Below are 18,049 nucleotides of genomic sequence, written 5' to 3' on the forward strand. Positions count from 1 at the left end.
CTCCACTCAGATTCCTGAGGAGATGCAGCAGGTAGGGACGGATGGAGTGTGAGCCCTAGAAAGTGGTGAGTTTGTGTGTTTTGTGGGGGAAAGGTGTTTTGTGTGGGGGTGCTATATTGTTTTTTTCTGGTAGGTGATGTTTGAACCTCCCGAGGACAAGATTTTTCAGCTCTGTCTCAGAGCCTGCTCTATAGCTGAACCAGAAGACAGGGCTGAGTTGAGGGACTGGATGTGTTGCGTGTTCTGACTTTAAATAGAGGCCATGTTGATGATGTTAGCTTTCTCAGAAATAATTCCTATGGGGATGGGAGGTCGAAATGCTGCTAGAGACATCAACCAGCTGATTTTGAAGCTGTTATTTACTTAACCCCCCTGCCAACCATACAATTCTCCTCTCCTTCTCCCCTCCTCCAACCATCCTCTGAATCTCAGATCTCCATCTCTATTTCAGGACTTGATTGATCACAAACTTCCTGAAATAAGAGAGAAGGCTCAAGGAGGATGTTAAATTTGGATATTCAAAGATGTTAATTGCAATAGAACCAATTTCCTGATGAGAGCTCTTCTCCACAGAGAAGTGGTCTCATCATTGTAGAAACACCACCATAATTAACAAGAGCTGAGGCACTTATTGGCAGCTCATCACAGACAGAGGCCCAGGTTTGTGTGTGTCCAGATGTCGGTATCTTGTTCTCTGGCAGGAGTGATATCTTCATGCTCAAAGATGAGGCATCAAGGCAGGGTGGCTTAGCTGCTGTCACTGTTACTGCTGATGTCTTGCTGTTGTCTGAGTAGTGAACTTGTAAGTCTTCTGCCCACTTACAACATCCCATAAGCATAGTGTTCAAACATCTCTTTGAGCAAAATAATCCACTGGCATTGCTGGAAAAACCTGGAGAAATGAAGAGGGTAACTTTTCTCTTTCTCCTGGGCCTCTTCTCCCTAGTTCTGTTTCCCTCTGATGGTGTTTTATGTGCGATGCTTACGCTGCACATTTGGACACTGAGAGGAAGATAAATGCTCTGAGTGCGGAACAAAGTGAATCCAACTCCTGTTTTCCAGAAAGCAGAATAGTGCAGGGCAAATTAGAAAACTGTTCAACTGGAGACGGTGGTTGAAAGGGCTGCAATGCAATTAACGTAGGGATCTTTCACCCAAGACGGATGCAGTTCAAATCCTCTTCTAGGTCTCCAGCAGGGTCACTCGCTTATGCACATCACAGGTCAGTTGGACCTGAAAGTCACTGCTGAAAAAAGACCTTGATATTAGTGTAGGAAGAAATGGTGCATGCCAAACACAGCTGTGCTGACTGGGGAAACAGCAGAGCCATTTGTGCAAAAAAGTGAAGCCGTTTGCCCTGCTCTCGGTGTTTCTAGCAGGCTGGTGGTGGTTATGAAATGAAGGCACACAGAAGTATGCCTCTGATGTGAATGTTGCCTCTTAATCAGTACAAAAGTGAGACAGAAGATTTTAAGAACAACTATGTTTGGTGCTAAGGATGCAGATTCCCTTGTCAGCTGCCAGCATTAGCAGTCTGTCCCTGTTCCTACCCGGGTGACCTGTGGCTCACAAGCCCCTGTCTCTGAGGTACTTTCTGATCTGGGCAGACAAGGCTCCCTGCACACATCCCTGAATGTAAGAAACACATGTGCTGGCTCCTGTCATGTCCTCCTTCTGCATGCACATCCCACTTGCCCCCACCTGTTGCCGGTCATGGAAGAGCAAGAACAAAAGCAAGCACGAGAATGCGAGCAGAGCTACTAATCTGAGCAAAGCCCCAGCTCTGGCAAAGGTCTGTTTTCCTTCAGTACCAATTTTTCTTTGCAGCTCGTGGTCCTGCTGCTGCCAGCGTAGGCAGTGGGATGCTGGGGCCGGAACAGCTCTTTTCTTGTCTTTCCTCAGCATCCTGTTCACTCGCAGTGATTACACGCTGCCTGCACAGCATCCATGCTCTGGTGAGAGTTTAGGGTACCTGCTGGCCCTAAAACCTGAAGAGAAGCTTTTGTTGTTGCCTGAAACTTCTTTAAAGGGGGAGCAAATAGTGATATACAAATCCCTCTTGTGTGGCACAAAGCTTGGGCCTGCCGAGGAGGCAGTAGGTTGCACAAGCAGCCCGTGGCACATTGTGTCAGTGGCCTGTATGCAGCTTGCAGGTCAGAGCCAGGCCTCCTATGCAGCACGCACACCTAGCTGCAGCGGAGCGCTGTGTCCTCTCCCCACCACGTGCCTGGTCACGGCTGTTATTCTGCGTGTCACAAACCTTGACCGTACCAGAAGCCGCACCGGGGGAAGGAGAGAGCTGTACTCACGCCCCAGTCCTGTTTGTCCTGGTGTCTACCAGCTCACACCAAGGTACCTGAGAAGAGCCATGCACACGGGAAAAAGCTGAGCTCATTTGGGTGGGTTTTGACTGGCTCTGTCATCCCGGGATGGGGGAGTGCAAGAACTGTGGGAGGAAAGTTGGATGAGAGAGGGTGGTCGGGGGAGGATTTTACATATGTGCAGGACTGCGTGGTTTAATGCACTGAGTGTGTGTTGGAGGTGAGGAACTAGAAAAAGAGAAGTTATCTTAATAAGCCTGAGTCACTGAGAGTGGGGGTGGTGGCAGAGAAGTCTGAGTGCAGCAGGAATCCGTAAACTGAGGAGGACCCTGTGAAAGTGGGCATGGGATGCGCTGGGGAGGGGAAGCAATGAACCAAGCTCTGTGCCAAGCTCTCGCAGAGAAGCCCTCAGGCTCTTTGCAGTACCCACCTATTTCATTACTGCTGCTTGCCTTATGAAGTTTGTGAAAACAGAGCATGCAAAACTCCTGAGTGACTGGAAGTCTAATTTCAAATAAACAGCAAATGATTAATGCTTCCTGGATAAATCTTACCCAATTTTCCCTTTGTCCCCTGGTCACCTCTTTCTAGTTCAGATACGAACTCGGGGAGGCTCAATTGTATTAGCTGAGTTTCTTTTAAGGTTGTTCAGCTGTGAATCTCTGAGCAAACCTGGAGGTGGGAGGCTCACGGCATTTGAAGCAGAAGAAATAACCCCCACAATGTTTTAATGCTGATTCGTGCACTCTGCCAGCCTGGAATAAGCATTACAGAAAGGGGGCTAGAAAAGCTACTTGGGATTTCTGCGTTCACCTCTTTAAAAAGGCAACCCTCGCAGAGAAATTAAAAAATAAAATAAGGGGGAAAAGAAAGGATGAATTTAAAAATTGCATTTCTGAAGAACAGAGACCATGTCTATCAAGGAAAAGAAACTTCTGACAGAAGGCAGATTCATTTAAAATATAAATTTGCAAACATCCTCAACCAGAATAAGAATGAACCTTAGCAGAACTTTCAGTTAATGTTGGTTTATTCACTTTTTTCTTCTTTCTGTTTGTGAGCTTGACCACACATGCATAAATATCTCCAGAGAAGGGTGTCTGAGTGCTGTTCCCAACCCTCTGGGAGTTACAAGTAGAAGGAATATTGAGAGGTCCAGATCCTAACAGACTGCAGTCTGGCAGAGAATGGGCTAGTGTGGACACAGTTTGCATTACCAGAATTGGATATTTGACTCTTCTCCTGAACTGCACCTAAACTCTATACTGTGCATCTCAAATTTAAGGGTGGCTAATTCAAGAAACTATATATCTAAAAGAGGTGGGTAAGGAGAGGAAGCCTAGCTAGAGTCAAGCTAAACAGAGATGTAAGAGCATCCATACGTGTTGGGCAAGTAAAGGATCCTTATGTGCAGTAATGAGGCAACTAATTGTAAAAGCTGCTGGAACAGCAGCTACTTCTCTGTCTCTGGCTTGCCTGAGCTGCCAAATCTTTCAACTAATCTAAGATCTGCCCAGGTTTTAGGTGGAATTATTTGGAAATCATCAGTTCAACTTCTTTGAGCTGCCCCCTTACCCTCTGGGAGCAGGCTGATCCTTACAAAATCTTCCGTGGGGACAGGATTCATACACTTGTGAAAAGCCAGTGAAGATGCCTGGCTGTGTCCAAATGATCCTGAAACGAATGCCTCTGCCATGGTGTGTGTTGGTGTGAACCAAGGACTACCGAGGTGTTTCAGTTTGGGGTAAATCAGGATTCTGGTTTGCTAGCCTGTTTCAGTGTTGTATGCAGCATGAATCCAGCCTCTTGAGCTTTCTTTTCCTCCTCTTCTTTTCCATCTTGACATTAGTAACATTCTAGGTCTTTTATTTTTTTTTCCATATGAATGAATGAGATCAAATCACTCTTTCTCTGGATAATATATATATATTTTCTGCTAGAAAATATTTTGAGGGGAAGAACAGCTTCAGAATCAGTGCATTTGCCATATGCATATGCCTACTGAGATGGAAAGCATGGCTAGACTATTGCACATGACATAAAGCCAGACAGCTTTATTCCTTCACCCAGCATCCCTCACCATTTCAGTTCTTTGTATCTCTCAAGTGAACACATGGAGGGGGAAAAAAAAAGTGTGTTTGAGTGGGAGCTATCACCTTCTAAGCTGGCTTAAGACCAGCTGAAACAAGGTTTGCTTGCGACCTACATAGTTCTGGCCTGGATCTCTGGTCCATGGAAAGGAAAAACCTGCTTCATGTTAAAGAGCTCTAGGCCATGGCAGACACCTTCTCTTTTTGGTGCTCCTTGTATTCCTAGGTGTTTTTGCTTTCCTTTTTCAGTTTACAGCTCTGAAATGTCTTTTCAGAGCTGTCCCCTCCCCAATGGCATTAAAATTGCATTGCTTAAATGGAGGAAGGTAGGACAACACTGATGTTGTGGGTTGCAGGAGATGGGAAGTGTCATTGGAAGAGTTGGAAAGCTTTCATCTAAAATAATTAGGCTTAGTTGTCTTTGCCATTGTAGTGTTTGGCTTTCAAGCTGTGTTACGTTACCTGTTGCTATCTGCCTTGGCTTTGCTTCCCTTCCTATCTGCTGAATCTGGAAAACAGAGGCCTAGTTCACTTCTCTGCACTATGGTGGCTGCCTCTGCCAAATTCTGGAGTTTGGATTTAGAAAGCTCACAGGCGCCATGGAGAAGGGCAGAGGAGAGGCACGGAGGGTTGTCAGACACATCTCCTCCTTTTGATCCCTGTTGTAGGGGAGGGAGGGTTAAAGGGAGGAGAGGGACTGAGCAGCCCATGGAGGAGAGTACTGATGCTCGCTTATTTAGCAAGCAAAGCAGATAAAGATTAGGGTTCCTATGGCAACTGGCTACCAGCAGAGGTACCTCAAGGATTTGGGGAGGAGGGGGGATGATGAAATAGTTTAGCACGAGGCCCCAATATTTTGGATTAAAAGAGCTCTTCCCAGCTGCAGCAGCAGCAGCAGCTCTGCTGAGGAACGTCCCTTCTGTGTAATCTGCACCAAAGGCAGAGGACAAATTCTCCACGTGGGTTCAGCTAGGCCTTAAGGTCATGATGCAGAGTATTTCACAGGTGGTCCTGGGCTAAGTTCCCTCTCTGTGTGGTTTGAAGGAGGAGTGGGAAACGGCAGGTGATGAGAGGGAGATAGTGGGAGCTTGGGGACTGAGTGGCAAGTGCAGAAGGGGCATTAGTTAGGGCCTGTGATGTCTGCTCATCACCCCTTCTCCTGGAGGTCTCAGTAGCAGTGCTTCCGCACAACTTTCTTAGGAGCCATGGCTCCTTCTCCTGATCCAGTAAAAGCCTGAAGAACAGCTTTTTCTGGCCTTCACACCACCCCATCTCAAAATCAGAAGGATACATGTATGCGGAAGCTTGCTTTTACAGCAGAAGACTTAGTCTTTTGCTGTTGTGGTGATTCTTTTGTTTTTGTTTCGCTGCATTGCCGTAGTAGCTCCAAGAGCCTGGGTGCTTGGTGCTTGTGTTGTCTGCTCACTGCCAGGCCCCCTACTGACAACAACATCTCTCACCAGGTATTGTGGGTTTCCCGTTTGGAAATAAAACACCAAAGCCTGCAGTCACTCGATTCAGGGAGTGAGAGGAGGCTGGAGGAGGTTAAGTGTAGCTCTTGTTCAGATCAGCACAGCATGGAAAATAACCATCTTTGTACAGCCTTGAGCTTCTGTACTGGAGGTCCTACTGAATGGCTCCCTGATCAACCCCAGACCTGGGAGGTTGATTGAGAGATTTCCTTAATTGGATTTTGTTTGTTGATCTCACTTTTTAAAAATAACTCATTAAAATCATGCCCTTCTGTCTGCTGAAAAACACACTTCATGCTGAGAAAGAACTGTATTTTTTCCTTTGGTGTCTGGTGGTTGTTGTAGCTTCCATTAGAGCATGTGTTACTGCTGAGCAGTGGGCACAGGGCAGCATTCCCTGCTCATCCCGATGTGCACACACACACACCACTTCATGCCAGCAAGGGTGTGACAGGCAGCCTATCCATCCACGTACTGCTGGTAAAATCTAAAATCGGGATGATTTTGGTATCCGTGCGTTAAATAGCAAGTTGTAAGCTTGTCCCACCAGAAAGAATGATTGTGAGAGTTGCATGGCATAATACATGCCTGTCTTTGTGAGCATTGGCTATCCAGGTTTAAATGATATGGTTTACCCCAGGTTAGGAAAGTAGATTGAGGGTGACTGACAGGAGAAGACTGTAGCAGGACTGAGGCATGCGTGGGGATCTTGTAGACACACAAGGGGATGGAGGAGTGTTGGGAGAGCCCCCAGTGTCAGGGATTTTAGTCCTGATCAGAAAAACTTGTGTCCAAAATGTTGATAGGTTTTTCCTGTTAATAAGAGGATGTATCCTAGGACAGTTAAGAGGGGGAGAGGGTGGATGGGGAACATATGGGGAAAGGAAAGGGTAGGCAACAGGAAATACACAGTGACATGAAGAAGGGAACATCTGAGCCTAGAGAAGGCTGATGCAAGAACCTGAAATCTGGAAAGTGAAATGTAATGAACAGGTTTGATACATGGGGGAAGAAAGGGCATGCTGCGCACTGTGTGGGTAGGAATGAAATGGGGGAGTAAGAAGAAAGCAGGCTAAAAGGGGAAGGGAGGAATGATTTGCAGAAAAATGAGCTGGGTGGGACAGGGAGAGATTTTAAGGCAAGAGGAGGGAGGGGGACTGATGGAGAAAGTAGAAAGTAGAAGGCAGGGAAAGAAAATAAGTGTAAAGTAATGAGAATACTGAATTAGAAAGAGGAGCATGGCAGGAGGTGGGGAGGGGGGTGGGATACCAAAAGGTGCAGGAGGAAAAAGGAGGAAGGAAAGTCTTATTAGCTAGGGAAAGCAAAGGTTTTTAGAGAGACAAAGCATTCATTTAAAAAATAAGACGAGGGGAAAAAAAAAGGTTAATTGCAGAGAGCTGTGGACATCAAAAATGTCAGAAGAAAGACAGAGCTATAAAAAGAAAAAGTGTGGGAAAAGTAAAAGGAGAAAGAAAAAAGAAGCAAGAGCCAAGGGAGACAGTGCGTGTTACTTTGCAGACACTGTGCCATCAGGAGTTCCTCAAATAAACATGCTGCTGTGAACTCGCTTTTCCAGCTTATCTTTGTTCCCCCCCCCCCCCCCCCCCCCCCCGAGTCTGTAAAAACCCCATCTCCACCTAAATAGGCGGGCAGGGCACAAATGCCTCTCCCAAAGGAGACAAAATCTCCACAGCTATGGGGTATGCCCGTCTTGACATGCAAAGAAAAATGTCCACCAAGCCACCTCTGCCCGTACATTTACAACATAAATTTAGGGTCAGGGCACGCTTTATTTCCTGTTTCCAGTGCCTTCCTGCCATTTAAAGAGTGCCCTTTGTGTTTGCTGCCTGGGTCATGTACATGCTCTTCAGTGATTTGCACAGAGGTGCAATGGGTATGGTGGCAGGAGCTAATGCTGTCCTCAAGAAGCAGATGTGATTTGTGCATCTTGAGTGGCTGGCAGACTGAACCACGCAGTACATGACCCTGCAATGCTCAAAACCTATCCTGTGACCAATGCCCAAACAGTCTTGGGATGGAGCTTATCATCATAATTCCCCATCACTTGCCTTAGCTCAAGGGCAGCGATGAAAAGCTGTTAACTGGAGCTGGACAGCCGGTAATGGCAAAACCCAGGGGATGTGTGGGATTCTCCTGTGGGTCCATCAAGTTCTTGCAGCAACAGTGAAGTGTCTCAAAATGCCACCATTTCTACACCAGACCTCGCAGCATTTCATGCTTCGAATGAATTCACGAGTGTAGCCTGTGGCATCTATTTCTCCATCTTTCTGGTCTGCCTGCAAAACAGCACATTAAGGAAAGCTGTGATATGTACCCTAGGCACTCACTTGTGGCTAAATTCTGTCAGAGAGGGAAGTGCCTCCCGTGGAAATGTCAAATACGTGCTCCAATTCATAAGAACTATGAAGGAATTCTCCTAGAGGGGGTTGCAGCTGTGCCACCCCACTGCCCACCCGAACCTTATAAGTTTCTGCTATTTACAGTCAAAAATTGAGCTAACAGAGTAAGTGGTGGATGGGCAGGGTGAGGCCTCAGGGGGCTTCAGCCAAACAGTGTCTGCTGGACTCTGGCTGAGCCATTTGTGTGGAGTCTGATACTGGTGTTTATAAGGTAGGTTTCCTTTCCCAGGCTTAGTTTCAGCCTCCTTCTACCTTTCTGTCTGTGGGAGTTGTACAGGCCTGTATACAGGTGAAAAACAAACCAACCAACATTTAAAAAAAAAAAAATGTTTGAAACAATGGTGGGAAAAACAACAGAAGGGGGAAAGAGAAAGGTCTGTGTGTGGTGAGGGGAGCAAAGGCTTGGATGGGACTGTGCTGCGCATTGGGACTCATCCCTGCAAGCACAGTTAAACATTTAGCTGCAGCAGAGTCTGGATTTGTAGGGAAAAAATATTTTAAATTTTTGTGTATCACAAATTCTAAGGAACACTTATTTCCCTGTGCTAAGATTAAGCCATTTAGCAGCAAGTCTGAAAAACTCACAGAAGTGCCATGAGGAGCTACCAAGAGGGCTGTCAGGCACTGCCAGCCTCCTGGGTCCCTGCAGTGGCGGGGATCCGGAGGTGAAGGTACCCAGCTGAGCTTGAGGAGATGCACAGTGCCGTCTGTTATAAGGGAAGGCAGAATAATCCTGATGGCTTCCGCTGCTCTGAGCTTGTGGGAAAAAGGCGTTCCTGATGCCAGGGTGGTGATTGCTTCAGTCATGGGTGTGTGAGCAAGGTAGCAGCCAGGCAGCCGAGGGCCTGACCATGCGGTTAACAGCACCCGCGTCCCCACCCAGGGTCTCAAATAGTGGTTTTCCATTGTAAGAAGGACAATCAGTGTGGAAATTAAAGGAATGTAAGATGGTATTTCCAGCCTATGACATCCATTAAATCTATTAAAGTGAGCCAAGAGTTATAAAGAAGGTTAATTTGTTCTCTTACAGAATCTCAAAATAATAGCATAATCTATTGAGACTCCTAGCGCTGATCCCTGCTAACTGCCTCCCACTCTTTTGGTGGCATTAACCACTTCGTGCAAGCCTGACAAAGACAGGGAAGGTCAGTCGTTCTCTGCCTGATCCCTGGCTCTCCCCTGCTGCAAAGGGAAGCTGCTTCTTTTTATCTCTAAATGGGTTTTTATCAATCTCCCATTGGTATTATTGCAGCTGTGTCTAAAACTTCTCTTAATTTTACTGCGACTCTTGCTGGTTTGTGTTGAACCAGCAGTCTCGTTTGGGGGAAATTCTCTTGTTTGTTTTAGACATTAAATATTCAAAGCTTCCATTTTGGTGTATGTATGCTTTGGCTGGTGAGAAGAAAAATTGTTTCAATCCTTTGTTTCCCCTGTACAGTGCTTGCCCTCCAGCACTGGTGAGGTAAGCAATTTTATAAAAGGGAGCTTTTTCTGTTGCTCCTGATGCAGCTTTTCTTGGTAGCTCTGGGCTACGAGCTTTTCAAGATGAAACCTCCACCTTATGCAGATCTCTAGAGTTTTTTTTAAGAAAAAGTCCTCCTACTCCTCAAACTTGCGTGGCTTTGTACCACTGTTCCTTCTGTGTGCCTGCTGCCTGGCACAGAGCTGCGCTGACGTTTGGTTTAGATTCTTTTCTTTTTCTCTTCCCTGTACTCTGAGCTCTTATCATGACTGGGCACTGTCTGTGTGTAATGACAGCTCAGCTATGGAAAATTGTGGGAGGCAAACAGTTTCTCTTATTGGAAATGCCGTTTTTTTCCATCTGAAGATTTGATTGAGAATTAGAACTAATTGTTTATTTTCACATAGCGCTTCTCCTGCAGTTTAAAATGGCTTTCAGGCTGAGATTACCACCGGGAAAGACAATGACAAAGACCTGAGTGCATGTGTCATGTGCGACTCAATCAGCTCCAAAAAGAGAGGTAGTTACTGTGAGGACAAAACCAACACAGATACCTCAGCACATGCTGGGGCAAACACCTGGCTACAGCCGCTTTCCTTAGGCAGGATGAATTTTAAACTGCAACTTGCCTTATTTGTACTGGTGAAGCTTAGTTGGCTGCCAGCGAGTGAGACCTGGCAAACAGAAAAAGCCTATGCTAGCATTGAGAATTTCCAGAAATAAGCATTTCGCATGAGCCAAAAAAAAGTAGATCTGATCAGCAAAATGCAACTAATGCAACTGGACACAATGACTAAGACAAAAAGAGATGAGCAGTTGCTCCAGTCCAGGAACAATTTGGAGCCTGTGCCATGTTGGGTTAGCTGTTGGTAAAAGGTACACCAGGCATGCTGAGAGCATCGTGTGCTCAGCTTCCATGGCCAGAGGTAGAAATGCTCAGGGGAACCTTTCTGCCATCACTTCTGCCCTGCTTGAAGGCAGAAAGTGCCACCCGCCTTGTGAAGGACAGGCTGCTGTGTGCTCGCTCTGCGACTGAGCCAAGAGGTGAGCTGTATGTTGGGGTGAGCATGCTGGGGAGCCTGAGTGCAAAGGACAGTCCTGTACTGCAGGGCTGGACGGGGCCATGGGGAGGGCCTTCAGCACGAAGATGCAGCTGAAGAGCGACTGCATGGAGGAATAGTGAACCTCTCCCAGCTTTTGCCTCACTTGCTGGTGTACAAGCCAAGCGCGACTAAGGGTTTTCCAGCTGGAAGCCTACCTCTGGCATTTCCTGTCAAGGACAGCTCAGGAGATTGCCCCGGTGTCCAGAACCGAACTGGCAGTGGGGCTGGAGGTTTTGCTGCTGACTCAGTGCCCTCGGCAGCCTGTGCCTGGTGCCAGCCATGCGGAGGCAGCTGCAATTCCCTTGTGCTGGCCGATTGACAGCCTTCGCCCTCCGAGTCTGCCCTCTGAACTGCTGAGCAGGAGCACTTGTGCTCTGCAGAGATACCTCGGGGTTTAGCGCAGTTGTGAGTTTTGCTGTGTTCTGTCTAGCTCCCGAACGCTGTGGTAGCAACAAGATCTGCTTGTGACCCTTCTTGGCCCTACCTCCTGAGACCTCGGCACTAGCTAAGTATTTTGAGCTTTGTGGCTGCTGCCAAGCAAAAAAAAAAAGGGGGGGTGGGGGAGGTTGGAAATTAAACCACGCTTTGCAAACTATGCCTAAGGTTTCTTAAAATGGGTATTTTTAGCACACCGTAAAAATATGAAGCCCCACTCTTATTTTATCCCTTCAATCTCTGCAAAATTAATTGAAAGCATTTTTACCTTGCTCTCATTTGCTTCCCTGACTTTCAGAAACTAGCTAACTTTAGGACCCAGGAGGGAGGAAAGCGTCATCAGATGTTGGCAAATGCTGGCCATGTTGTGTGTCTATTTATAGTAGGCGTGTGTCGAACCACCTTGTCGTTCTTTTCTTAGCATCAGCTGGACGAGCTCGGCTATCAATTATCCATGAAGCTGATGATAATACAAGGAAAACTATGTAAAGCAGGTGCTCAGAGGAGAGAGAAAAAGGGGAGGTGGGTGACAGGGCAGGGAGAGATGAGGTCTCAGGAACTGAAAAAAGATCCTTTTGCTCAGTCTGAAAACCCTTATTATCTATAATAATTATTAATAACAGGGGTGCCTGCACAAAGTCATTGTGACTGCTTTCAGCTGGTGCGTCCCTCCCAAATGTTATTTCCCTCATTTATTTTCATTGTGTTGGCAATCAAAGGCAGTGGTTTTTTCATCTTTGTTCTCCCTCTGCTTTTAATAGAGCTTAAGCTGGGTGTTCTCCCCCCACACTATCTGTCCTAGGTTCTGGTATTTGGGTTGGTAATAGCAGGTTCTAGTTTCCCTGTGTAAAACTGAGCCTCTGGTTTTTCTCAGGCTTGGAGACTGCACATCTACGCTTGTTTCCTCTTTTGTCTCCATTTCAGAGAGAATTTTGCATGCAGGGACTGTGGGGGGGAGAAGGGAGCAAGCAAAGGGCTGCCATTCCACTCGCTGCCGATGACAAAGCCGATCGCCAGCTATTTGTCAGCCGTTTTTGGATGGCTCACCTTTGCTGGTCCCCTCCCTCAGCACAGGGAAGCAGGACAGCGTGAACTCTGCTCTCAGCAGTGGCTCAGGTTCTGACACCATCTGCCACTTAATCCACTTCCAAGGAAGGGGCTGACGTCTGCGTGCATGTGCATGTACATATACGCTCCCCATGTAGCCATACATCATTTCGGCAGGCTCATACTGACCAGCTCGCAAGCGCCACTCCTTTTATGAGAATTGGCCTTTGATGCTTCTTCTTTTCTTCCTCCTGGTTTAGATTTCCCCAATTCAGTTTGACATATGGTGGTGGGAGGCAGGGGAAGGGGCGTATGAACTGACACTGGAGAAGATTTCCTCGAAAATTGAACACCTCCGTTTTCCTACCTAGCCTGGCTCTCTGAGGAGCAGGATTTTCAGATTTTTCTCTTTTTCCTGGAAGTTATGAGTGTGGGATGCATGGATTTCTTTTGCAAAAGCAGCAGGAAACAGAACAGGTGTAAATTGTCCGTGCCAGGCTCCTTGGATAGCTGGTAAGTGGGCTCTTGCAGGAGCCATTGAATTGTGAGCTGTTCAGTGACATAATGGCCAGTCTTGTTTGACTGCCGTCTGCAAGCACTGAACGCGTTTCAAGATCTCTCTATCTCCTTCCTCTAATAATACATGAAGAGTGACAGTTACCATCACGCGCGGTGCTGTGCTGTATCTGCTGATGTTTTTAGATGCACCTTATTCAGCACAGTTCACCGACTGCACTGGGTCATGTTTGCTCGTGGCATCCTGAGCTGTGTGCATGCAGTACTGTGGAAATGGCTTGAGGAGTGAGGAGGGGGGAGAAGAGGGGCGTTGGGAAGGGTGGGTGGATGGCACAGTAGGCATTCAGAAATGCCAGTTTTTTTGCTTGTAGTCCTCAGCAGTCAGCATTATGCCATTTTGGGGTGGTAGGGCAATGTTTGAATTGTCTTCTGGAAACCAGGATCTGGGTGGCTCTCACACCTGAGAGTTGTGATATCCTCCTCCTGCCCATGCATAACCCTTTCCTCCCCATCTGAAAGGGTCTCTGTTGCAAAAATGGGCTGAGGACGGAGGAATAGGACTCCCTTCAGAAGATGACAGTCTTTCTACCATCTTCTTCCCCATCCTTACCAAACGAGGGGTGTTGAATTCAACCTGCCTGCTTGTTGCAGGCTCTATGACAGAGCCAAGCACTGCTGTATAATGCCCTGATGAGGGTTTGACTCAGAGCATCCTGAAGGAGCTGGAAAGCCTGCCATCGTCTGCAGGGGGCTTCTGATTGGGCTCAGGTATAGCTCTCGTTGGTTGCTGTGAAATTCTGCTTTGCTTTGTGGTTGGATCCACCCCCCCTCCACTTGCCTTAGTAGACCTTTTTCCTCCTTTTCCAGGCGCACGCTAATGGCAGGAAATTATTTGCCTGTGACCTTCACAACAATTCCTGCATCATACTGAGTATGGACCAGAAGAATCCTGTTGTACAGTTGCACTTGATTTCATCAATTGCACTTAAAATGAAATAATAAAAAGAAAAGATTTCATACTGAATAATGCTCCTTAATTAGGAAAGCAAGGGAACTTCATCACATTAATTGGAGATAGATTTCTATGAAAAAAACTAGTTAGTCGGCAATCTTTACTAAGTGCATTTTATTCCCCTCAGAAGAGAAAAATCACTTGTTAACTCTTTGAGATTGCTTGTGGAGGTATTCAAAGACAGGTTTGTATTAATACCATACTGACATGTATCGATGAAAACTGAAAACTTCTCTCTCATTCCCACTGTAGAAGATTGCTCTCATTTGTCACTTCTAAAGGAGGCAAGGGAATAATTCTTGACCCTCAGCTAGTGGTTTAGGATTGATCTGGTAAAAGTAGAATACTTCAGACAACAATCAATTAAAGGACTTAGCTTCCAATCCTAGTTCCAGTTCTTGTGTAGGATCTCATCCTGTTTGCAGCAAGGCACCTCTAGGCTTTTGGGTTATTTTTGAAAACAAGTTCTCCAGAACAAAGTTACAGTTGAACTAGCAGAACCGTGGGATGTTGCAGTGTCCTTCACATTTTGTACTTGTTGGAGTAGGGAAAATAGCCATTCATACATGGAAGAGCTGCACTTCTGAAGCCACAGTTTTTGCTTGAACTTTCAGCCATTTTTCTGTGAAATAAGATCTATGTGGCAATGGAAAAAATTGTGTTATGTGTTTGCACACATTGTGTCTCATTCTGAGTTCATAGTATTTACAAAGTTCTATTTCAAGTACATTTGGTTTCCAGTAGAAAATATTATCTAATGACTACTAATTAATACTGATACATAGGTCATCTAAGATAAAAACAAACCTCCTTTCACTGCCAAAACATCTCTAGGGAATTAGAAATCATTCCTTTCAGTACTAGAAAGTTTAGCTATTTGTTGTTTTCTATTTTTATCTCTCTGCTTCTGTCCCTCTACCTTTCTGTCTCAGCATGGGGACCCTGTGTTATAAGCACAGTCCTTTGCCTACGTTCCCTTGAGGTTTTCACAGACCTACACAGGCAGAGCTGAGGAGTCACAAGCCAAGTAGCAAGGAGCCCTGAAGAAAGCTGGTCCCCTTGGGATGTGTAGACCAATACACATCTGTTTGAATGACTACAGCTGGGTGTGCTTTTCTCCGTGGAGACAAATGCTTCGCTGCCTGGATAATGGGATTTATTTGTTCGCCTCCTCATCTATAAAATGCATATATGTATATATATATATTAATTATGATCAACATTTCTTAAGTTGTTTTTAGACTGAATATTGATAACTTCAGTCTCCTCTGATCGACAGCAAAATCAGGAGTCAAATTTTTATCTGCAACTGTATAGGCAATTGGAAGGCTTTTGTTCACTTGTTCTCTAACTGAAAGTCAGATTTGCTATAGCTCCTTACGGGTGACAATAATTGCCCTAGACTGGAAGCTCTTCTGTCAGTTTTTGGTTGCCCAGTACCTTGGTTCATCCTTCCATTGTTCGAAATGTTTGTAAGAATTGACCAGAAATGCCAGGGAGGGAGCTGGAGGTCTGATGGGATTCCTTAATTTGTGAGAAGTAAAGCTTCATTATATTTTCATATTTCAAAGTTTTCAGACAACAGCAATTCATGGCTGGATTCATGATAGCACACTCTGATTTGTGTCTGTTTGTGGTCATCTTGAGAAAACATTTCTTCACCGTAAAGGATTAAAATTAAAATCAAGGTGTTAGCCTCATATGGAAATACTTGTTTCAAGCAAACATAAGATTTTTCCGTCAGGATCAAAACATTACTTCTGATTACATACTCTTAGTATTCTGGGATTTTGATCTGCATGTTCCTGTGTTTTATATAAAGCAACTTGAGAACCCGAGGGGCAGCCAGCCATCTAGGCCGGATGCTGCTCATCTCGGGTTACTGCAGGGAGTAAAGTGTGAAATAGCAGAGGTACTGATGAGGACATGGGATACATCCTGAAAAATCAGCAGCTGTTCGTGACAGTTGGCCACCAATCCCACCAACATGGGATCTAATGCCAAAACGGAGCGGCGAGACGCAGGAAATCATGAGATGTTTGTCTGCCCTGTAGTCGCAGGGGGGCTGCACAAGAACCTTGGGACAGCATTGTGCCGTGCTTGGCTGGACATGACTCTGTGGTCAAATTACCACTGCATTTGAAAAGGGGAGTCTTACACCTGTCAGACTGTGAAGAATGAAATTACACAGATGTGGAGTTGCATGTAAATGCAGAATAAGGGCTATAGAGGGCAGTAGACCTGAGTTACTAGCATTTTCCGAAGACTTTGAGTAAGTGTCAGGCCTTGGAATACCAATCATGAAATGGTGATGATAACAATTAGAAAGTTAATATAATTTCTGCCAGCTTTTGTCTCTGTTCTGCCAGTGAAATGCTTATTTTAGATAGTAGGTTCTTATGTTCCTAATCGGTTTGGTCTGAACCAGTACTTACATTTTATATCTCACCCTGGAGGTGGCTGAACATAGCTCACCAGAGTATTCTTAATCCTTGGTTTCTGAGAGATCTGCATGCAGTGCGCTGTTTCATCAAATATTACTTATGCTAGAACAGTCTCAAAAAACAAACACGTTCAAATTCCCAAAGATGAGTGCAGTCAGGACATATACTTTTTAAAGCTACAGATGAGGATTTGTGAATATGCAGCATGCTGCAAGCACATGAAATGCATGTGGGGTGCTGTGGTTTCATTTAGAAGAGTCTGGAAGCAGCTGCATGGTTCACAGTGGTTGGATGCCACCACAGCCCCCTGCTGTCAGCCCTGATGTTTTACGGTAATCCAACTGGCATTGGAAATAGGAAATGGAAAAACTCCCTGGGCTTTACACCCTGGGCACCCCTTCCTTTTGGGAGTGATCCCATGGCATGATGCTATCAGCATCCTGAGGTAAAGCTGAATGTAAAAACTTCCATCCATTTCTCCCCTGTGTGTTCACTGGAGAAGTGGAGCATTGCTTAGACCTATCAGCAGGGCAGTTTTCATTTGCAATAAATTCAAATGTGAAAAAAGGGAGACAAGAAAGTGTTTGGTAGAGGCTGTAAAGGATGACAAAAATCTCCTGGTAGATTTCAGTGCACCAAGGTCTATGCATCACGACGATGTTCGGAATGTAACTTCTCTAAATGTCAGGTAATAAGAGCTAGCAAAAATGGTCTAAACTCACACACAGTGATGTGCTATGAAGCTGTGGGGTTCCTCAAGGAATAAAAGCCACTGCGGATAGCTTTGTGAGGATATCTACACTGTTACTGCAGTTTGAAGGAGAGAGCGAGAGAGAGAAAAGGAGGGTGTTTCTGAGTAACACAGGGAAGGTAAAGTACAAATTTCTGTATAAATGATGTATAAATCTGTGTTCATCCATGTCTTCTGCAATTTCTAAGGGATAAATCTCTCTTGCAATAATCTTATTCTAATTTCAAATACTTGATGAAAGAGGGCACTTCCACTGTAATTAATCAAAAGCAGCACCGAGGTAGGAAACCTTTGCCTCACTCCTACTCCTGCCTTGCCTGCACAGATCTTGAATGAAACTCTCCAGGTGTTTCCATATTTACTTAAATTCCCTTAACTCAAGGTTTTCCTCAGCTTCAGGGTAGTAAATGTTGTTCTAATCATTCTGAATTGTGAATGAATCACTGGAGTCCTTTGGCTGGAGGGGAGTCCCTATGAGGAGCACAGTGCTGCACCGCCAAAGGCCTTTATTTTTTATTTTAATTTAAAGAAAGCAGCTGAAATGTTTTGTTTTGTCTCTTCTCTGCTCTTTTTTTTTTGTTTGTTTGGCAATTATGTATGCAATTGTGAAAAACTGAAAGCAGCTCACATGGCCCTGGATTTGAGTGGGAAACTGCTACTTTTAAATCAGGTTTGAAAAGATTATTTAAAAGTGAATGTCGTGCATTTAGCCGAAGTACTGGAGGTGCGGGGGCATGGAGAAAGCAGGGGTTGGCATATTTAACCCTTTATTGAGCTCTAGGTTAGGGTTTATGCCTCTCCGTAGGAGAGAAATAGCGAGGCATCTGGATTTTTTGGGAAAAGAGGGACAGAGGCAGAGCATTGTATAACTCACGGGGAGAAGCTGAGCAAGGTCTGAGCTTGGCTTCCAACGGGAACATGTCTCATGTTGTTGTGTGCAGCAGGTGGTGTCCAAATGAGCGTGACTGGTACAAAT

General features: G+C 45.5%; 1 protein-coding gene across 4 annotated transcripts in view; it reads left to right on the forward strand.

The window, feature by feature from the left end:
• DGKI (diacylglycerol kinase iota) overlaps positions 1-18,049 on the forward strand; it is a 212,218-nt gene that overhangs the window by 24,771 nt on the left and 169,398 nt on the right. The window contains exon 1 of one of the 4 annotated variants that reach the window (XM_080582484.1): positions 11,434-12,863. The exons of the other annotated variants lie outside the window; for them this stretch is intronic. Coding sequence (XP_080438610.1) covers positions 12,775-12,863 — 89 coding nt within the window. The 5' untranslated portion in view covers positions 11,434-12,774. Of the gene's footprint in view, positions 1-11,433; positions 12,864-18,049 lie in introns of those variants that run through there. 4 annotated transcript variants of the gene reach the window in all.

Source organism: Anser brachyrhynchus, assembly GCF_964034855.1.
Source record: "Anser brachyrhynchus genome assembly, chromosome: 1".
Lineage (NCBI taxonomy): Eukaryota > Metazoa > Chordata > Aves > Anseriformes > Anatidae > Anser > Anser brachyrhynchus.